The sequence below is a fragment of the Anolis carolinensis genome, chromosome 6 (assembly GCF_035594765.1).
Source record: "Anolis carolinensis isolate JA03-04 chromosome 6, rAnoCar3.1.pri, whole genome shotgun sequence".
Taxonomy (NCBI): Eukaryota; Metazoa; Chordata; class Lepidosauria; order Squamata; family Dactyloidae; genus Anolis; species Anolis carolinensis.
The window spans coordinates 116,009,718-116,032,987 of record NC_085846.1 but is presented as its reverse complement, the minus strand read 5'-3'; the positions used below and the strand labels follow the sequence as shown (position 1 = coordinate 116,032,987).

Below are 23,270 nucleotides of genomic sequence, written 5' to 3'. Positions count from 1 at the left end.
CATTTCCAACAGACCTCTGAACAAACTTCTGAAGATGCCAGCCATAGATATAGGTGAAACATCAGGAGAGAATGTTACTGGAACATGGCCGCACAGCCTGAAAAGCTCACAGCAACCCAATGATTCCGGCCATGAAAGCCTTTGACAACACAACAACAACAACAGCAACAATAACAAGAAGTCTACAAAGCCTTTCGTCGTCTCTGCCAAAGAGTGATTGTTGCCTCACCAAACTACAACTCCCAATATCCCATAGCTTTGAGCCATGGCAGTTCAAGTGGTATCAAAATGCATCCTTTCTACGGTGTAGGTCAGGCATGGGCAAACTTTGGCCCTCCAGGTGTTTTGGACTTCAACTCCCACAATCCCTAACAGCCACAGCCCAACAATCATTCGAAGAAAAAGATCATCCAGTTTTGACTTTGCTGAGGAATATTGACTCAGAATTTAGTTTGTATTTAATTACTGATCTGCACCCCACACTAGGATCGTAATCCCATGCATGTCTACTTCTTATTCCTAGATGTCTATGGATATGGTTCATAGTGTTGTGCTTTTGTAAGGAATTCTTGTTTATTTTGTGTAGTTTCATTCGTTGTGTCTCATTTTTGTATTTGGTTCCTGCTAATGAAAATGGGACGCCTATATCACACGAATTTTCGTCTGGCTAAAGACAAACACAAAGAAATTTGTGCCATTGGCAGCAAAGGGAGGGCTTCTGGGCTCACCCCCCCCCCTTGGTTTTTAGGTTAGGGGGGGGTGAAAATCACCAGCTCCTCACAAGGATGGTAAAACATCAAAACATCTGAGCAATGTCCCCTGGGCAGCATCCTTGCAGACAGCCAATTCTCTGACACCAGAAGCGACTTGCAGTTTCTCAAGTCACTCCTGACATGGAAAAAAATAAAGAGGAAATATTACCTCCCGGGATCTCGGTGAGCTCATTGAGGGGCGGCACCGACTCCAGTTTGTTGGCATACTTCTTGGCCGCCTGGCGCTTGGCGTAGCGGGCCTCGATCTCCTTCTTGGTCCTGGGGATGCGGCACTTGAAGATGCAGCACAACGTGATGACTGGAAAGGGATCGGAGAGGAGGAGAAGAGTGAACCCTTGGGCAGAGAGTCATGGGAAACACTAGGGTTTGGCATGGACAAAACACCTGGAGGGAGGGCTGAAGTTTGCCCATGTTTGGACTACGGCTATACCAGGCAAACTTTGGCCCTCCAGGTGTTTTGGACTACAACTCCCACCATTCCTAACAGCCTACCGGTGTCCTCGAGTATCTTGAGATTTGTAGCTTGGCTATGAGATGCCCTGCTAGATGCTCCAGCCAGGCTCAACTAAGACCTTGCTCTGCACTTTATCCACTCCCTGGCCCGATGATATTATGATGCACGAGTTTTACTTATCTCTTATAATTATAATTGACCATGTCTACCTTGAAGTTCTGTTTACTGGTACAGTATTTGAATCCTTGATGGAGTATATTGATTATTTTGTCTTATGATGTTATTATATGTATTATGCTGAACTTTGCTGTGTGGTGTGTTTTGACAATTGAATGTTTTTATGTTCATGTTGGAAACCACCCTGAGTCCTCCCGAGGAGATGGAACGGTTAATAAATATTATTATTATTATTATTATTATTATTATTATTATTATTATTATTATTATTATTATTGGGTTATTGTATGTTTTCCAGTCTGAAAGCCAAGCTAAACAGGCTGGCAGAAGCTTGGATAAGCGAATATCTTGGATAATAAGGAGGGATTAAGGAAAAGCCTATTAAACATCAAATTAGGTTATAAGCACCAAAACATCATGTTAGACAACAAATTTGACAGGAAAAGTAGTTCAATACACAGTAATGTTATGTTGTAATTGCTGTATTTACGAATGTAGCACCAAAATATCACGATATATTGAAAACATTGACTACAAAAATGGCTTGGATAATCCAGAAGCTTGGATAAGCGAGGCTTGGATAAGTGAGACTCTACTGTAATAATAATAATAATAATAATAATAATAATAATAATAATAATAATAATAATAATAAGTCTCCAGAGAATTTGGCAGGATGCATCTACGCACAGCTAAGTTAATGCAATTTGGATACGGCTTTAAATTGCTATGGCGTAATGTGTTGACATCCAGAAAGGAAGGAGTAGTTTTTTACAGAGACCCTAGCCATCATTGTCGAACACATGTAAAACGCATGTAATTTGAAACCACGGCTCAACGCCATGAGATCCTGAGAGCTGTGGAATTACAGCTCGATCCCATTTGAACCGCTAGAGAATCATAGGATCTGGGCGAGCCTCCGGTACTGCAATCGGTTAAACCCTTGTGCCAGCAGGACTGCTGACCAGCAGGTTGGTGGTTCGAATCTGAGAAGAGCGGGGAGAGCTCCCCTCTGTCAGCTCCAGCTTCCCATGCGGGAACATGAGAGAAGCCTCCCACAAGGATGGTTAAAACATCAAACATCTGGGTGTCACCTGGGCAACGTCCTTGCAGACGGCCAATTCTCTCACACCAGAAGTGACTTGCAGTTTCTCAAGTTGCTCCTGACACGACAAAAGCAAAGAAGGCTAAACCTTGTAAGACTGCAACTCCCAAGACTGGATAGCCCTGAGCCATGGCAGTTCAAGCGGGGTCAAACTATATCCATTCTACAGCCAAGAGCACCGCAAAGCAGCAAGAAAGGGAGCTGAAACATCTGGCCAGGTTTACTCTGCAAAGCAGCCGCCTTTGCTTAATGGTGTAAATCCTTCCTCCCGACAGTCTTCCAGCTCCAATGCCAGCGGCGAAAGAAGGAACATATATGTAATACTCTGAATGCAATGCACCCCGGGTGGAACTTAACCGTCCGTGCCACTTAGTATTTGCAAGTTTTTAAGCGCCTGTGACTGGACTGAAAATGAAAACTCCTCCAGCTGCAAATCTACTCCCCTGTGTTTTCACGAAGCCGAAAACACACTGGGGATAATTGATACGGTTGGATTTTGCAGAAAACAGAACACAAAGGAGAAAGTGGAAGGCGGGGGAATAGGATAGGTTTAATTCCTGTTTTTATACTATGTTTTATTATGTTATTGCTACTATTTTACTGTTTTACCATGTTACAGTGTATATTGGGTTTTTACTTTATTGCATCTCTACCATTGATGTGTGTATTATTGTATTTTATTGTAATTGCCTGGGTTTGGCTCCATGTTATCCTCCCCAAGTCCCTTCGGGGAGATGGAGGTGGGATACAAAAATAAAGTTATTATTGTTATGATTTTATTATGTCACAGCAAACAAGATAGATATGCTGGATTTCGTATCACAAAATCACAAGTCGAACACTTCCCAAGTGTCTAGGACTGTGTGATGTATTTTCGGATGATGCGTGCAGATCCCAGTCGGGTGGCCTTTTGCAGTTGGCAGATTGTAATTTTGTCAATGTCTATTGTTTCCAAATGCTTATTATTATTATTATTATTATTATTGACACAACGACGTTGTATGACACAGCAAACAAGATAGATATGCTGGATTTCGCATCACAAAATCACAAGTCGAACACTTCCCAAGCGTTTAGGAATGTGTGATGTATTTTCGGATGATGCGTGCAGATCCCAGTAGGGTGGCCTTTTGCAGTTGGCATATCGTAATTTTGTCAATGTCTATTGTTTCCAAATGCTTATTATTATTATTATTATTATTGACACAAAGATATAATATGACACAGCAAATGAAATATATATGCTGGATTTCGTATCACAAAACCAAAAGTCGAACACTTTCCAAGTTGTTGTTGTTGTTGTTGTTGTTGTTGTTATTGGTTGTTTCTGGGCACAGCTCAAAGTGCTATTGTTGAACTAAGGTAGAGGTAAAGGTTTCCCCTGACGTTAAGTCCAGTCATGTCTGACTCTGGGGATTGGTGCTCATCTCCATTTCTAAGCAGAAGAGCCGGTGTTGTCCGCAGACACCTCCAAGATCATGTGGCTGGCATGACTGCATGGAGCGCCGTTACCTTCCCGTTGAACTATAAGTCCCTAAATGCTAAGATCTATGTGCAGTCTTGCAAACTGTATTTCTCCCCATGAAGCTGAGATTTTAAGGATATGTTCCTTCATTCCTTGACACAGGAACTTCTTGGTATCCACCCACCCCTAAAATTTGAAATTCAATTTTCAAGGGTGTATCTAGGTAAAGGTAAAATTTTCCCCTGACATTAAGTCTAGTTGTGTCTAACTCTGGGGGTTGTGCTCATCTCCATTTTCAAGACAAAGAGCCTTGTCCGTAGACACCTCCAAGTCCATGCGGTCACTGGCATGATTGCATGGAACGCTGTTACCTTCCCGCCGGAGCAGTACCTATTGATCTACTCACATTTGCATGTTTTCGAACTGCTAGGTTGGCAGAAGTTGGGTGCACCTCCACTGTGAAATTGATTGTGATGACTCATGGGCCATGTAGTCCCGTTCCTAGTACTATTGTGGCAGATGAAGAGGAAAACTTGGGTTTCCCACCGTTTCAGCCAGAATTGGAGCCCTTGAACCTGCAAGATTTTTGTCCACAAGAAGTCAGCCAAACAAGCCTTGAGCAGAAATCTCCCCCATTTTCTCGCCGGGATTATTATAATCGAGATAGAGGCGCTAGGGAGGCGACTCGCAGGAGCGCCAGGATTGCTGCCAGACAATTAGCTGATTAAGTCTGTTTCCCTTGGGAAATCTTAAGGAGTCAGGCATCTGGACACAGTATGGGTTTCGTTTCTTGTTCCCCAGGGAAAGTGTTCCTTGGCGGGAAAACAAGATCCTATATAGGTGTTTACCCGCAAAGAAATCCTTGCGGAGTCAATTCGTCACCTTGTGGAGTGAGATCGTGTGTGGACTACGCTACTCCAGACCCTTGCCTCCAGGACCAAGTTCCAAGCCTTGTTTCACGGACCTTGTTCTAGCATCAAACTTCCCTTGTTCCACGGACCTCGCCACGGACCTTGTTCTTGCTTCTTGCCTCTTGTTGCCACGTACCAAGCCTCGTTTGCCAAGAATCTAGTTTGCTTCCAGCCTTGTTGTCAAGCTCCATTGGACTAAAAAGGACCCTGTCATTTCCCCACACTTTGCTTGGCAAAGTGTGTGTTTCGGTTATTGGATTATAATTTTGGACTCTAGTATCACTTATTGGACATCGTTTTCCTGGACTATATTGAACCTTTCCTGAAAGGTCTACTTCTGAACTATATTCTTCACTTGTTTTTATTGACTTTATATATTCCTTTAATAAAGATATTAGATAGATTCTGGTCTCTGCGCATGGTTATTGGTGCTCTGCAGCCTGGGTCCTGACATTGATGCAGTTTGATGTCCTTGGCTCAATGCTGTGGAATTCTGGGATTTGTAGTTCACCTTCTCTGCTCAAGAGTGCCCTACTATGGCTCATTGCTTATGGACTCATGGGAGTTGTAGTTTGGTCCCTCTTCAGCAGAGAAGGTGAAAGTCCTTGGGAAACTGCATCTCCCAGGGCTCCATCGCATGGAACCATCACAGTTCAAGTAGTGTCAAACTGCATTACTTCTACAGTGTAGATGCACCCTTAGAAGCCCTGTGCAGCTCCACGGCTGGACTAGATGACCTCTGAGGTCCCACTCAATGTTATCACTATCCTGCTGTCCCTTGCTTTTTATCAGTCACAGTCTCTCCATTGTTCAGGCTAAAGCAATCAAGGAAGTCCCTTGATTGGATCCAAACCTTTTCCTCAAAAGAAGAAGGAAAAGGATCCTGGATGGGGTGTCTCCTATCTGGGTGGAGGTCTGAAGTTTGTAGACAAAGGAAGCTATTGATTAATTTACCAGAATGAAAACACTTAGCCCTACATAAATCCCCCTGCTATACTTCTATCAAAAGGTAGATCTATATTGCAGACGTAATGCAATTTGGCCATGGCCCAATGTGCCGGAACCCTGGGAGTTAAAGTTTTACAAGATCTTTAAGTCATACCCTGTTTCCCTGAAAATAAGGCATCCCCGAAAAATAAGACCTAGTAGAAGTTTTGCTCAATTGCTAAATGTAAGGCCTCCCTTGAAAGTAAGGCCTAGCAAAGTTTTTGTTTGGAAGCATGCCCAACGAACAGAACACCAGAGCATGCAGGGTTGGTAAATGTACATACCAGCTGTACATGAAATTCTTGTTAGGATTCAGAGTTTGTCTGGTTACGTTGGTTTGTGATGACAACTACTGTACAGTATATAATAAATGTTCATTTTTTGTTCAACAATACATGTGAATTCTTCTTCATGGAAAAATAAGACGTCCCCTGAAAATAAGACCTAGCACATCTTTGGGAGCAAAAATTAATATAAGACACTGTCTTATTTTCAGGGAAACACGGTAGTGTCTTAACAAATTGAAGATCTCAGGATTTATTTGCCACTGAGTCACGGCAAATAAAGTGGGATCAAACTGTGTTAATTCTACAAGGTAGATATCTTGGGTTGATCAAATACAGGCAATCTGTTATCCAATATTCCCCATTTGTTTGGTCATAAGCATTTTGAATAAGGAATAGTCATCATCATCCTAGGAGCCCCCAGATGGCGTAGTGGACTGACTTGAAGGTTGGGTTGCTGACCTGAAAGCTGCCAGGTTCGAATCCCACCTGGGGAGATTGTGGATGAGCTCCCTCTATCAGCTCCAGCTCCATGCGGGGACATGAGAGAAGCCTCCCTCAAGGATGGTAAAAACATCAAAATATCCGGGCGTCCCCTGGGCAACGTCCTTACAGACGGCCAATTCTCTCACTCCAGAAGCAACTCCAGTTGCTCCTGACACGAAAAAAAAAATCATCATCCTCATCATCGATAACAACAAGAACAACAACAACCACAACAACAATAATATGCAGACTGTGCAAGGAAGCTGATGAAACTATTGATCATATCCTCATCTGCTGCAAGAAAATTGCACAGACTACAAATGGAGGCACAACTATGTGTCCCAAAGGATTCATTGGAACTTATACTTGAAGTACCACCTCCCAGCAGCAAAGAACTGGTGGGATCACAAACCTGCAAAAGTCTTGGAAAATGAGCACGCAAAGATACTGTGGGACTTCCGAATCCAGACTGACAAAGTTCTGGAACACAACACACCAGACATCACAGTTGTGGAAAAGAAAAAGGTTTGGATCCTTGATGTTGCCATCCCAGGTGACAGTCGCATTGACGAAAAACAACAGGAAAAACTCAGCTGCTATCAGGACCTCAAGATTGAACTTCAAAGACTCTGGCAGAAACCAGTGCAGGTGGTCCCGGTGGTGATGGGCACACTGGGTGCCGTGCCAAAAGATCTCAGCCGGCATTTGGAAACAATAGGCATTGACAAAATTACGATCTGCCAGCTGCAAAAGGCCACCCTGCTGGGATCTGCGCGCATCATCCGAAAATACATCACACAGTCCTAGACACTTGGGAAGTGTTCGACTTGTGATTTTGTGAAACGAAATCCAGCATGTCTATCTTGTTTGCTGTGTCATACAATAAAATAATAATAATAATAATAATAATAATAATAATAATAATAATAATAATAATAATAATACATCACACCGTCCTAGACACTTGGGAAGTCTTCGACTTGTGATTTTGTGATACGAAATCCAGCATATCTATCTTGTTTGCTGTGTAATAATAATAATAATAATAATAATAATAATAATCCAGCATAATAATAATCCAGCATGTCTATCTTGTTTGCTGTGTCATACAACATCGTTGTGTCAATAATAATAATAATAATAATAATAATAATAATAATAATAAAGTAGAGTCTTGCTTATCCAACCTGTGCTTATTCAACATTCTGTATTATTCAACGCAGTCTGCCTTTTAGTAGCCAATGTTTTTATAGTCAAGGTTTTCAATACATTGCGATGTTTTGGTGCTAAATTCATAAACACAGTAATTACTACATAATGTTACCATGTATTGAACTGCTTTTTCCTGTCGATTTGTTGTTAAACATGATGTTTTGGTGCTTAATTTGTAAAATCATAACATAATTTGAGGTTTAATAGGCTTTTCCTTAATGTCTTCTTATTATCCAATTTTTTGCTTATCCAACGTTCTGCTGGCCCGTTTATGTTGGATAAGTGAGACTCGACTGTATCTTTGATTTATCACATACAGGCAATCTATAATGCAATATCCCCCATTTGTTTGGTCTTAAGCATTTTGAATAAGGAATAGTCATCATCATCAATAGCAATAATAATAATAATAATAATAATAATAATAATAATAATAATAATAATAGCAACAACAACAACATCACAGTCCTAGACACTTGGGAAGTGTTTGACTTGTGATATTGTGATACGAAATCCAGCATATTTATCTTGTTTGCTGTGTCATACAATATAATAATAATAATAATAATAATAATAATAATAATAATAATAATAATAATATCAGACTTGGGTCCCATGGTATTTCATGATGTCGTAAATGCAAATGCAGGTATTCCCAAATCCAAGATCCCAAACAGTTCAAATGCTAAGCATTTTGGGATAAGTGAAACTAGTATGTCATTCTCGCATAAGAAAAAAAGGAGGAATTACTGTCTCTTATCTCAGCCTTGCAGGGTTTTTGATCAATGGAAGGGGAAGCAGGTTTGGCAAGGATTGTCCCCAGGCTAAAACCTGAGCTTCCTCCCCAAAAACCCACCTTTTTCTTTGAAAGTCACAGAGATAAGATTGCAATTCTTCTTCTTTCCTTTGTGTTTCAAATAGTTCAACTTGCTTCCCAGTTCCTCCAAAAAACTTTCTTAGCAAGGAGTGGAACAAAGCGAAAGGTCAGGAGTTCCTTTCTCTTCTATCCTTTCCATTTTGGGTTGTCCAAAAAGGCATTTCGAACTCAGGACCTCGGAAATGGGATCCCCCGCTTTGCGCAGAGCTGCGGTAAGTTGCAATGGGAAATAATATTACACTATGTATGTAATGTGATTATACTGAGCATGTTCAGACTCAGGACTCCATTTTGGACTTCAGTCGAGAAGGTTGTTGTTTGGACTTTCATAGAGAAGTATGATTTATGGACTTAGGTAATATCCAAGTATGCTTTACTGTAAATGTGACTTTAATATGTTTTATTGATTTGTTTTTTTTATATTTTTGTGTTTTTTATATTGTCTGTATTCACCCATGTAAGCCGCCCCGAGTCCCTTCGAGGAGATGGAGGCGGGGTATAAAAATAAAGTTATTGTTATTATTATTATTATTATTATTATTATTATTATTATTATTGACATGGGCCAACTTGGGCCCTCCAGGTGTTTTGGACTCCAACTCCCACAATTCCTAACAGCCTACCGGCTGTTAGGAATTGTGGGAGTTGGAGTCCAAAACACCTGGAGGGCCCAAGTTGGCCCATGCTTGATGTAACATGATTTTTGTTCCTGGGTTAATTTTTGAAAATTAGCAAGAGAAATTAAATGTTGAGTTGCTGTGAGTTTCCCGGGCTGTCCAGCCATGTTCCAGAAGCATTCTCTCCTGACATTTCACCCACATCTATGGCAGGCATCCTCAGAGGTGGTGAGGTCTGTTGGATTCAAATATTCATATTAATTGGATTCTGTAATACGTTCATATTTATTTCATTGCATATAATGTTTGAATTGCTTTCATTCTGTAGAGTATTGACATTAATTTCCTTCCATATATTACTTGTATTTTCCATCGCATGCAATATTGATATTAATGTCGTTCCTTAGAATATTCATATTAGTATCTTTCTATGGAATATTTATATCCATTTCATTCCGTAATATATTCTTACTTGTTTCATTCCATAGGATATTTGTATTAATTTTATGTATTAATTTTTTCCTCCATGGAATATTCATTCTATTTTTTTCTATAGAATATTCATATTAATTTAATCCTGCAACATGTTCATATTTATTCTACTCTGTAGAGGATTTATATTAATTTCATTCTGCAGAGTATTTGTATTTATTTTGATTCCATATAATATTTGCATTAATTTCGTTCTGTACAACATTCATTTTAATTTTTATTCTGGAATATATTCATACAATTTTGTACCACAGAATATGTGTATTAATTTCCTCCCTTAGAACAGGTGACCATTTGTTTGGAGGGCTTGGATGGTGTCCTCCTTCTTTTATGGCAGAAAGACGGGGGGCAGACTGGATGGCCTTTGGGGGTCTCATAGAATATAATCTATCTATTTATCCATCTATCTGTCATACTGATGGCTGGATGGCCATCTGTCAGGAGGGCTTGGATGGTGTCCTCCTTTCTTTATGGCAAAAAGAAGGGGGACAGACTGGATGGCCTTTGGGGGTCTCATAGAATGAAGTCTATCCGTCTAGCTAGCTATCTGTCATAGAGATGGCTGAATGGCCATCTGTCGGGAGGGCTTGGATGGTGTCTTCCTTTTATGGCAGAAAAAGGGGGTCAGACTGGATGGCCTTTGGGGGTTTCATAGAATATAGTCTGCCTATCTATCTATCTATCTATCTGTCATAGTGATGGCTGGATGGCCATCTGTCAGGAGGGCTTGGATGGTGTTTTCCTTCCTTTATGGAAGAAAGAAGGGGTCAGACTGGATGGCCTTTGGGGATCTCATAAAATATAGTCTGCCTGTCTGTCTATCTATCTATCTATCTATCTATCTCTATCTATATGTCATAGTGATGGCTGGATGGCCATCTGTCGGGAGGGCTTGGATGGTATCTTCCTTTTATGGCAGAAAGAAAGAGATCAGACTGGATGGCCTTTGGGGGTCTCATATAATAAAGTATCTATCTAGCTATCTATCTGTCAAAGTGATGGCTGGATGGCCATCTGTCAGGAGGGCTTGGATGGTGTCTTCCTTTTATGGCAGAAAGAAGGGGGTCAGACTGGATGGCCTTTGGGGGTTTCATAGAATATAGTCTGCCTATCTATCTATCTATCTATCTATCTATCTATCTATCATAGTGATGGCTTTATGGCCATCTGTCGGGAGGACTTGGATGGTGTCTTCCTTCTTTTATGGCAGAAAGAAGGGGGACAGACTGGATGGCCTTTGGGGTCTCATAGAATATAATCTATCTATTTATCCATCTATCTGTCAAAGTGATGGCTGGATGGCCATCTGTCGGGAAGGCTTGGGTGGTGTCTTCCTTTACCACAGAAAGAAGTGGGTGGACTGGATGGCCTTTGGGGGTCCCATAGAATTTTTGTATTAACATTGCAGATCGATATTCCCATATAATCCAATTCAATGCAGTTAATTTGCATTCCGAAACTGGATTCGATGGCAGCATAGACCCAGCCTGAATGACTTTCCAAAGTTTGCAGAAGAAGAAGAAAAGACAAAAGACAAATTATTTCTTTCCCGGGAGTTTTTGGACGGATAAATGTATATGGAGGTGTAATACAAATACCTTTCCTCCTGCCCTGGGGGTTATGGATATTTCCCATGCATCATTATTTTGCTTTTCAAATTGAATGTTAAGAGAATGACACCAAACCAGTTCACCCAGCTTGTCTGGAAAGGGAGGATTCCTTTTCTGCAGCCAAAATAGCATCCTTATCCGAGCATTCGAGGACTTCTTTTCCCACACACTCAGACAAAAATGACAAATGGGAGAACATCTTGCTAGGAATCTCTAGATCAGAGCTTTCCATGCTTTGCATGTTGGTGACATGCTTTTAAGGCATGCATCCATTTGCAACACGGTAATTCAGGTCTAGTAGCAAACTAGAGATTAAATTGGACATAGGCAAACTTGGGCCCTCTCTCCAGGTGTTTTGGACTTTAACTCCCACCATTCCTAACAGCCTCAAGCCCTTTCCTTTTGTCCCTCAGGAAAGGGCCTGAGGCTGTTAGTAATAGTGGGAATTGCAGTCCAAAACACCTGGAGGACTTAAGTTCGCCCATGCCGGCTCTACATGGTAGAATTAACCTAGTTTGACATTGCTTCAACTGCCATTGTTCAGTGCTACGGAATCATGAGAGCTGCAATTTTACACAATCTTTAGTCTTCTAGAGTCTGTCAGAGTTCTAGGTCCTCTGACAGAGTTCTACGTCTTCAGACAGAGTCCTAGGTCATCCAACAGAGTTCAAGGTCCTCCAACAGAGTTCTAGATCATCCAATAGGGTTCTACATCCTCCGACAGAGTGCTAGGTCATTTGATAAAGTTCTAGGTTCTCCAACAAAGTTCTAGATCCTCAAACAGAGTTCTACATCCTCCAACAGAGTCCTAGGTCCTTCAACAGTGTCCTAGGTCATCTGACAGTTCTAGGTCCTCTGACAGAGTTCTAAGATGTCCAACAGAGGATTAGGTCATCTGACAGAGTTCTAGGTCCTCCGGCAGAGTCCTAGGTCATCCAACAGAGGTCAAGGTCCTCCAACAGAGTTCTACATCCACTGACAGAGTCCTAGGTCATTTGATAGTTCTAGGTCTTCCAAGAGTTCTAGATCCTCTGACAGAATTCTCCTGCAGAGTTCTAGATCTTCTGATAGAGCCCTAGGTCCTCCAATAGAGTCTAAGGAGGACAGGGTTCTACATCCTCTGACAGAGTCCTAGGTCATTTGATAGTTCTAGGTCTTCCAAGAGTTCTAGATCCTCTGACAGAATCCTCCGGCAGAGTTCTAGATCTTCTGATAGAGCCCTAGGTCCTCCAATAGAGTCTAAGGTCATCTGACAGAGTTCTAGGCCCTCCAACAGAGTTCTAGATCCTCTGACAGGGTTCTACATCCTCTGACAGAGTCCTAGGTCATTTGATAGTTCTAGGTCTTCCAAGAGTTCTAGATCCTCTGACAGAATTCTACATCCTAGGACATCTGACAGAGTTCTAGGTCCTCTGACAGACTCCTAAGTCGTCCAACAGAGTATTAGGTCGTCTGACAGAGTTCTAGGTCCTCCAACAGAGTTCTAGATCTTCTGATAGAGCCCTAGGTCCTCCAATAGAGTCTAAGGTCATCTGACAGAGTTCTAGGCCCTCCAACAGAGTTCTAGATCCTCTGACAGGGTTCTACATCCTCTGACAGAGTCCTAGGTCATTTGATAGTTCTAGGTCTTCCAAGAGTTCTAGATCCTCTGACAGAATTCTACATCCTAGGACATCTGACAGAGTTCTAGGTCCTCTGACAGACTCCTAAGTCGTCCAACAGAGTATTAGGTCGTCTGACAGAGTTCTAGGTCCTCCAACAGAGTTCTAGATCTTCTGATAGAGCCCTAGGTCCTCCAATAGAGTCTAAGGTCATCTGACAGAGTTCTAGGCCCTCCAACAGAGTTCTAGGTCCTCCAATGGCACTCCACAGCCCTCTTCTGCTGAGAGCCGGTGGCAGCAGAGGAAAGACTTTTTGGGGTTGGGGTGCAAGGCAGAGAGAACCCGCACTTACTGACGCTCATGACAAAAAGGGCAAATATCCCAACCACTTGCCAGAGGCGCAGGCCCCAGATCACCACTGTCTCCGAAGTGACCGGATCCGGTTTCTTTTTGGGAGGTTCGGTGGTGGCCTGGAAAGAAAAGCGAAACAATGGAGTGAGACCAGATTGGGGACGCCCAAATCATCCCACCAGAAATAATACGCAAACCAAGAGGTGTCACTTATCTTGACACGAAGAGGCTCGCAATGCCAGCAGGGAAGTTGGCAATTACCAGGAAATTCCCCTAAATTCATATTTTTAAAAAGCAGACCTCAAAAGGAAGCAAAGGCTTTGAAGAGATGCTGGACATCTCTTAGAACTTTTCCTCCTGAGTTTGAATTCAGGGTGGAATCAAATTCAAAACAAAATAATGAGATTGAAATATACTTTCCTTTCTGATTTGCTTAACTTTGTTGAAGATGCTGCAATATAAGCATTAAGCAATGCAATAGAGAACAGCGGCACCTGCTGAACAGATCGGGTATTACACCATTAAAATTATTTTATTTTTATTCCTCCAATACTGTATTTCATTTGAGTTCTTTTTCCTTTCAGTTGCAACGATTTGTTTCACTGCTTTTTATGAATATGTAAATTGAAAATAAAACATATTAATCAATGACAACCCCATTATACAATCAGTATAGTCAAGGATTATATTACACGTTGCTTCTATTCCCATTATACTCTATATAAAACTTAATAATAAAAAGCTAAAATAACCCATCCACTTCTCTATTATAATGTGTTTTATTATAATGTCCATCTTTTAATATGTTTTTTTAATAGCCTTATGCTTTTCCTCTATATATTTATGTATTTATCTGTGTGCTTTATATATAATTTATTATATAATCTATCCATACACATAATAAAAGTGAAAATATATACTGTATATACTCGAGTATAAACCTAGTTTTTCAGCCCTTTTTTTAAGACTGAAAAATCTCCCCTCGGCTTATACTCGGGTGAGGGTCCTGGTTGGCTTATATTTGGGTCAGCTTATACTCGAGAATATATGGTACATTTATTATTTTTCTCTATTATTATTGGTATTATTACATTTATTATTTTTCTCTATTATTGTTGCTACTGTTACATTTATTTTACTCTATTTTTATTATTATTATTGATACATTTATTATTTCACTCTGATCTTATTATTATTATTATTATTATTATTATTGCATTTATTATTTTACTCTATTTATTATTACAGTAGAGTTTCACTTATCCAACGTAAACAGGCCGGCAGAACGTTGGATAAGCGAATATGTTGGATAATAAGGAGAGATTAAGGAAAAGCCTATTAAACATCAAATTAGGTTATGATTTTACAAATTAAGCACCAAAACATCATATTATACAACAAATTTGACAGAAAAAGTAGTTCAATACAGAGTAATGCTAAGTAGTAATTACTGTATTTACGAATTTAGCACCAAAATACCATGATATATTGAAAAGATTGACTACAAAAATGCATTGGATAATCCAGAACGTTGGATAAGCGAGTGTTGGATAAGTGAGACTCTACTGTACTTGTATTATTTTCCTGTATTAATTATTATTATTATTATTATTATTACATGTATTATTTTACTCTATTATTATTATTAAAAGGATACATAAGCACATTTACATTGAAGAAGATGAGAATAATGATTTGATCAGACTTGGACAGTCTTATCTAAAATTTGAGCTTTATGTAAATATTCAAAAACATTTAATATACTGATGCCTCAATTAATGTAATTTTATTGGTATCTATTTTTATTTCTGAAATTTATCACCCTCGGCTTATACTGGAGTCAATGGTTTCCCAGTTTTTTTGGTAGTAAAATTAGGTGCCTCGGCTTATATTCGGGTCGGCTTATACTCGAGTATATACGGTATGTATGTATGCGTGTGGCTGGAGTGTCCACTCATACAGACAAGCTCCCACTTCCACAAACAGCTCTAGCTCCCTCCAATGACATTGCAGGTTATAGCGAGCATCGTGAACATGTCCAAGAGCCTTGCCAATGTTCTCCACAAACACCACACTGCCCACCACACAAGTGAAGGCTTTCCTACAGGGACAATTTCCTCCTAGAATTTCTGATTTTCCTCCACCACAGACAACACAGTGTTTCTTACTCTCTCCACTGGTGTGGAATTTGCATGACCCCGCCCACTGCCTCTCCCATAGCCCTTTCCTATTCTTTCCTATGGCACACAGCAAACAGAGGAATTGATCAGCAACTGAACATACTAGAGAGGTTTGGGGAGAATTTACCATGATTTGTATTTATTTACAGCATTTATATTCCGCCCTTCTCACCCCGAAGGGGACTCAGGGTGGATCACATTACACATATAGGCAAACATTCAATGGCTTTTAACATAGAACAAAGACAAGACAAACATAGGCTCTGAGCGGGCCTCGAACTCATGGGTCAGAGTGATTCATTGCAGGTGGTTGCAGCTGGCTTGCTCTCCAGCCTGCGCCACAGCCCGGGCCTGATATATAGGAGTTGTAGGGACTGGGATGTATAGTTCACCTGCAATCTAAGAGCACTCTGAACTCCACCAACAATGGACCTTGAACTAACTTGTCACACAGAACTCCCACGATAAATACGGGAGGTCTTTGGAGGAATGTATAGGAGTTGTAGTTCACCTACATCCAGAGCGCACTATGAACCCAAACAATGATGAATCTGGACCAAACTTGGCATGCATACCCGATATGTCCAAATTTGAATACTGGTGGGTTTTGATGGAAATTGCCCTCTACATTTTGGCTGGGATTTATAGTTCACCCGCAATCAATGAGCACTCTGAACTCCACCAAAGACAGAATTGGACCAAGCTTGGTCCACAGAGTCTGCATGACTACCAAAAAATATTGGAGGTCTTTGGAGAAAATTCACCTTGATTTGGGGGAGTTGTAGTTCACCTACATCCAGAGAACACTGTGAACCTAAACCCCGATGGATCTGGGCCAAACTTGGCACACAGGCACGATATGCCAAAATTTGGTTACTGGAGGGATTTGGGGAAAACTGACCTTCCTTTCCTGGAGTTGTAGTTCACCCACAACCAGGGAAACTGTGACCTCCACCGATGATGGACCTGGACCACACTTGGCACATAGAAGCCCTATGACTAACTCAAACTACTGGAGGGTTTTGAGGAGACTGACTCACCATAATGGGAGTTGTAGTTCACCCTACAGCCAGAGAGCATGCTGAACCCCATTGATGATGCATCCAGAGAAAACCTGCCCAACATAACAAACTTTAAGTACTGGTGGAGTTTCTGGGGGTTCACCTGGCATGATGTGAGTTGTAGTTCACCCACAACCTTATGCATTTTGTACAATTCAAATAACTCGGGAATGCCTGGTCCCCCAGGCTAGTTATGTAATAAAATATCTTATGAAATAATAGATCATCATTTTATAATAACAGCCTATATATATAAAAGAGTGATGGCATCACGGCGACCCACAAAACAACAAAACTACAGGCCCCCCAACCTCGAAATTTGACAACACAACCCATCATCCACGGCTCTAGGTTGATACAACAAAAAGAAAAGAAAAATAAAGTCCTAATTAGAGAGAGAGGAATAATTGAAAAAATGAACAAAATCTGGCTACCAGTATTAAAAAACTCAAAAATCAGAACAGTAAATAAAAAGCAATACTCTGAAAACAGAGGATTTCCAGACATGAATCAACCAAGGGCAGTTAACGACTCTAAACAAAGAATGCCCCAGAGGCAGGAAGAAGACAGCAGATAAGCTTTTCAATGCTAATTAGAGTGATTAACTACACAACATTCACACTGACCTCTCTCACCCTAGACTTTCCACAGATATATATTAACCTCTTTGCTTAGTTTTCTCCATACCTCACAACCTCTGAGGATGCCTGCCATAGATGTGGGTGAAACGTCAGGAGAGAATGCTTCTGGAACATGGCCACACAGCCCGAAAGACATACAACAACCCCAGAGGAATAATTGCTTTTATCCAATTGCTGCCAGTTAGAAGGCTAAGCTCCTCCAACTTGGTCTCCTAGCAACCCAAAAAATAATAATAAAAAACACTAAAAAAAATTAATACAATAAAATACTATAATAACAGAAAATAACTAAAAATAATACAAGAAAATAATAAAATATAATAAATCAAAATATAACTTACAATAAAATTAATTTAAAAAAAATGCAAATAACGTCAAATAAAAATTACACAACAATTTTTAACCAATACCACCACCACTTTGCCACAGCAACGTGTGGCCGGGCACAGCTAGTAATAATATAAAATAATAATAAAATAAAATTTGAATTAATACAACAGTGAATAATTATCATCCTCCTCCTCTTTATAATAATAGTAAAAGACTCGATAAAAAAGCAACTAAAACCAACTTCTGAAATCTATTTAAGGATATTGTTAAATATATTGGTATCCTGCCACTAATTTATCTTTTCAGCTCCTGTATTACTACCATCCATTCCCATTATTGTGAGTCTTCCAAACCTGCAAGGCTTTTTTAAATTATGTTTTTAAGAACAGTATAAAATTCTAAGTATTGAATCCATTCAATAGCGGCTTGGAGCAGGAAGATGGAAGTACTTATTTTTCTCAATTTTCATAGAGGAAAAAGTTCCAAGTTTGTAAAATAATCATTGAAAAAACGTGCAAAAGCTCTGCTAATCCATCTAAGCAGAGATACTACTTATTTGATTTTTACAAATACTCTTCATTGAAAGGCTCCAATTAGCATCCACTGACATCCCTAATTTGGAAACAGGACAGGAAAGCGGAGCAATCTGCAGCCTGTTCTCATCTGAATCCAATTTCCCGGTGACAGATAATTTCCGAGACTCATTTGCTCTCTGGGCTTCAAGGCTTCGGTCTCCAAAAAGACACCAAAGGCAGATTGAATAGGGAGCTGTCTTTTTAAATACTGGACTTCTTATCTTTCTCCCTTTGCTTATTTGATTAACACAGAAAAGTGCATTACGTCTTTAAGAGTGCATCTGCACTGTGGATTTAATGCAGTTTGACACCATGCATTGTGCCTTTAAGGGTGCATCTGCACTGTGGATTTAATGCAGTTTGACACCATGCATTGTGCCTTTAAGGGTGCATCTGCACTGTGGATTTAATGCAGTTTGACACCACTTTGACTGCCATGGCTCAATGGCTGGATCTATATTGTCCTTATATCCCAGATTATTTTCTTATCTCAGATTATCTAGCAGTGTAGACTCATATAGTCCAGATCAAAGCAGATAATCTGGGATCGGAACCTGGGATATAATGGCTGCGTCGATTAAGCCAACGCTATGGGGTCCTGGGAGTTGTAGTTTGATGAGAAGGCAAAAGACTTGCAGCCAGGCTTAGCGCAGTGGGCTAAACCACCAGCTGCTGATTGAAAGGTTGGCAGTTCGAGCCCGGGTTGGGGTGAGCACCCGCCGTCAGACCCAGCTCACCTAGCAGATCGAAAGCAGAAATGCGAGTAGATAAATAGGTACTGCTTCTAGCAGGGAGGAAGTAATAAAAAGGTGCCCTTAAGGACCACAGTCAGGAGGACGTCTAAGGACAACAAAGCTCCTCGGCATGGAAGATGGAGCAACAGCACCCCTTGTGGCCGGAGTCAAGCAGAGCCTTCAAAATCCCAGAAATGGAAAAGATGGGGAAAGCCTTGACCTCTGTTTGTGTACTGTCTGTCCTTGTCAATTGTATAACAACATTGAATGTGAGTTCTGTAATCCGTCCTGAGTCCCCTCGAGTAGATAGAGTGGAATATAAATAAAGTATATTATTATTATTGTTGTTATTATTATTATTATTATTATTATTATTATTATTATTAGACCTGGTTAAACTACAACTCCCAAGATTTCATAGCATTGAGCCATGGCAGTTCAAGCAGTATCAAAACTGCGTCCATTCTACATAGAGCAGAATATAAATAAAGTATATTATTATTATTATTATTAGACCTAATGAAACTACAACTCCCAAAACTCCATAGCATTGAGCCATGGCAGTTCAAGCAGTATCAAAACTGCATTCATTCTACATAGAGGAAAATATAAAGTATATTATTATTATTATTATTATTATTATTATTATTATTATTATTAGACCTGGTGAAACTACAACTCCCAAAACTCCATAGCATTGAGCCATGGCAGTTCAAGTGGTATCAAAACTGCATTCATTTGACATAGAGGAAAATATAAAGTATATTATTATTATTATTATTATTATTATTATTATTATTATTATTATTAGACCTGGTTAAACTACAACTCCCAAGATTTCATAGCATTGAGCCATGGCAGTTCAAGCGGTATCAAAACTGTGTTCATTCTACATAGAGCAGAATATAAATAAAGTATATTATTATTATTATTAATTATTATTATTATTATTATTATTATTATTATTATTATTATTATTAGACCTGGTTAAACTACAACTCCCAAAATGTTATGATTGAGCCTCGTGGCTCTGTTTCTGACAGGCGTGGGCGTAAGACTCCTCGAGAGTCGGATACTCTCGAGGAGCGAGAGAGAAAAAGACTGCGAGACATATTTGCAGCACCCTCTGACGAAGAGTCTTTCGAAGGGTTCACGGAGAGAATGGAGGAAGGGCTGGTTAGCTCAGAGGAGGATGAGATGGATTGGACTCGGGTAAGGGAGGAATTGGGGGCCACTGGCCATGATGGGGCAGAAGATGAATGGGGACCTTCAGGATTAGACCCATGGCGTAGCTGGAGGGATGGGACGGGATCCACAGCTGGAGATGCTGTTGGGCGTAGTCAGAGGTGTTCCAGCTCTGACGAGGAAAGTGATGAGGAAACGCCCGGGTTAAGGAGGGCAGCTGACAGTGATGAAGATTTGTAACTGGCATAAAATGGGGCTTGGGAGCAATTGCAAATTGCGTCGGGCAAGGTAATCTGGGCAAACGCTTGGGATTCGTGTGTGTGTGTGGGACGCTTCCCTGAAGACTTGTGTACTTTCCTGTGCTGAGACGTAAGTTGATTGGAATCCAGGGTCAGACGGCGGGAGGGATTGTGTGGGCATTTGTTTGTGCAAACCTGTGCTTACTCTTATTAGCTTGACCTTCCGTCGTCTTCCTGACGGACGCCATCTCCTGCTTTGAGAACTCGGACTGAACTGACCACGGCTTGTCTTCCCCCCTTCTTGGACTTGGAAAAACTACAAACGTCTGCTTCTGGCTTTGATCTACGGAACGGAACTGGTCTACTCTACTGCTAAAATCCCTGGCTGCGTCTGCTCGTGTTGGAGATCCTGTCTGCTGTGTGTGTGTGTGGGAGCGACGCAAGTTACTCTAAACTCAGTGTTGGCAGCAGAGAGGAATCTGCTGCCAATTAGTTGCATTCCTTGTATCTTTTGTTCCTTGCCTTTCGTTTTGTTTATACCCAGGCTGAAGAAAGCAGTTTGTTTTTACCCGGATTAAACTCCGGTTTAATCCGGTTTATCTTTTGAACATTTACTTTTGTCCCTTTTTGCTCCTAAAGGCAAAAATTGCCTGGCCCTTGTGTTTTTACGGGCATTTTTGAGTTCTGTAATCTAATAAACTCTGTTACTTTGAATCTTGTGGCGTTCTGTCCTTGACAGATTGCCCGACGCCCATAAAAGGTTTATTGCAGCAATAAACCCGTCAGGAAGACGATGGATGAGTTAAGGGTCAAATTAGATCAATTGCAAACGGCCTTTACCGTTAGCCAAACCGCTCATGCCGTGAAAGGACATGTTTTGACTCCTGAACGCTTTGACGGAACCAGGTGCAAGTTGCCAACCTTTTTGGCACAAGTGGAGCTTTATTTTTCTCAGCTCAGTGCTCACGCGTATCCTACAGACACTAGCAAAGTGGCCTTTATTTTGAGTTTGTTGACCGGTCCCGCAGGACAATGGGCCACTAATTTAATTTTGGGAAATGACCCAGTCAAGGACAATTTGAATAATTTCAAAAAGTTGTTAACTGATACTTTTGGGGATCCTCTCCGCACGGAGAACGCTGGGTGGGCTCTGTATCGGTTGAAACAGGGAAAGGGGACTGTTTTGGATTACTTAAATAAGTTTAACCTGTATCGCCACCAGCTGGATTGGGGGGAAAATGCATTCATGCTTTTATTTACTGCCGGGCTAAGTGATATGCTCCAGGATGAATTAGCACGCTTGGAGCCGGCTGAAAGCTGGGACGCCTTAGTAGCTAAGGTGCTGCGTTTAGACGCAAGGTTCGAGGCTCGTAAACATTCAAAAGCAATGTGTGCGCCACCCATGCATGTAACCAGGGCACCTGTGGTGATGGGGGAAGAGCCCATGGAGCTTGGGGTCTTTAAAAAGCTGTCTACAGAAGAAAAGAGCCGTAGGAGGCAGCTGGGCTTGTGTTTGTACTGTGGGAATGCTGGGCATTTTGCCAAAAGTTGTAATGTGAAACCTTCCCAGCTTTCGGGAAAAGGCCAGCCCTAGTGCGACGTGAGTCCAACGCACTAGGGCTCCTCAAGCAGTCAACTGAGGGGAGGAAGCATGTTTTCGTACCCATTACATTATCTGTTGGGGGAAGGGAACTTGTTTCTACTTTGGCACTGCTGGACTCAGGAGCCACGGTCTCTTATGTAGATATTGAGTTTGCTAAGAAGCATGGCATTCCTAAGGTGCGCAAGGCATGCGACGTGTGGGTGGAAGGAGCAGATGGGAGACTGCTGGAGACTGGGGTGGTTAACCAGGAAACCTCGGCAGTAACGTGGGAGGTGCAGGGAGTAACGGGAACGTTTGTGTGGGATATTACGAGCTTGCCTAGATATGATGTGATCCTGGGGATGGATTGGCTAGCTGTAGTAAACCCACAAGTAGATTGGACAACACGTAAAGTGATTTTAAAGAGGCAGGATTGTTGCACTCTAAATGTTACTCATTCTGATATGGAGGGAGTGCCTGCTGAGTATGGGGAGTTCTCTGATGTATTTTGTAAAAAAGAAGCGGACAAATTACCACCGCACAGGCCATATGATTGCGCCATCAAGTTGGCAGAAGGTGCGAAACTGCCAGCAGGGAGGCTGTATGCCTTGACTGTACCGGAAAGGCAAGCTTTGCGGGAGTTTCTAGATGAAAATTTAGCCAAGGGGTTTATTCGCCCATCTAGTTCTCCAACTGCGGCACCAGTATTCTTTGTAGCCAAAAAGACTGGGGAACTTAGGCTGGTCTGCGACTATCGGATCCTAAACAAATACACCATTCGGGATAGGTACCCGCTCCCTTTAATCTCGGAACTGTTATCAAGGGTGCAAGGGGCTAAGGTCTTTACCAAGCTTGACCTGCGGGGGGCCTATAACTTAATCCGTATACGGGAAGGGGATGAATGGAAGACGGCATTTAACACGTGTTTCGGATGCCACGAGTTCCGAGTCATGCCTTTTGGGCTTTGTAATGCTCCTGCGGTCTTCCAGAGGTTCATGAACGATGTGTTCAGGGACCTAATTGACCAATTTTTAGTGATTTATTTGGATGATATCTTGATTTTTTCTAAGGACGAGAAAGAACATCGTCAACATGTCAAGCAGGTTCTGCACCGACTGCGGGCTAATGGGCTTTTCGCCAAGGCTTCCAAGTGCGTCTTTCATGTGCCTGAAGTGGAGTTCCTAGGTCATGTAGTGTCAGGTAGGGAACTTAAAATGGACCCACATAAGGTTGACGCCGTCAACTCATGGCAGGAGCTGAAGACTAAGAAGGATGTACAAAGGTTCTTAGGTTTCGCTAATTACTACCGGGAGTTTATTCCGAATTTTGCAAAGCTCACGG

The 23,270-nt window shown here is 41.3% G+C and overlaps 1 protein-coding gene across 2 annotated transcripts in view; it reads right to left on the bottom strand.

Moving 5' to 3' along the window:
• Positions 1 to 23,270, bottom strand: part of tmie (transmembrane inner ear) — a 40,024-nt gene that overhangs the window by 5,685 nt on the left and 11,069 nt on the right. Inside the window, exons 2-3 of one of the 2 annotated variants that reach the window (XM_062957799.1) lie at positions 13,404 to 13,521; positions 922 to 1,071 (exon numbers count right to left, since the gene is read on the bottom strand). In XM_062957799.1, coding sequence (XP_062813869.1) covers positions 922 to 1,071; positions 13,404 to 13,521 — 268 coding nt within the window. The remainder of the gene's footprint in view (positions 1 to 921; positions 1,072 to 13,403; positions 13,522 to 23,270) is intronic. The other variant, XM_062957800.1, reaches the window with a different exon arrangement.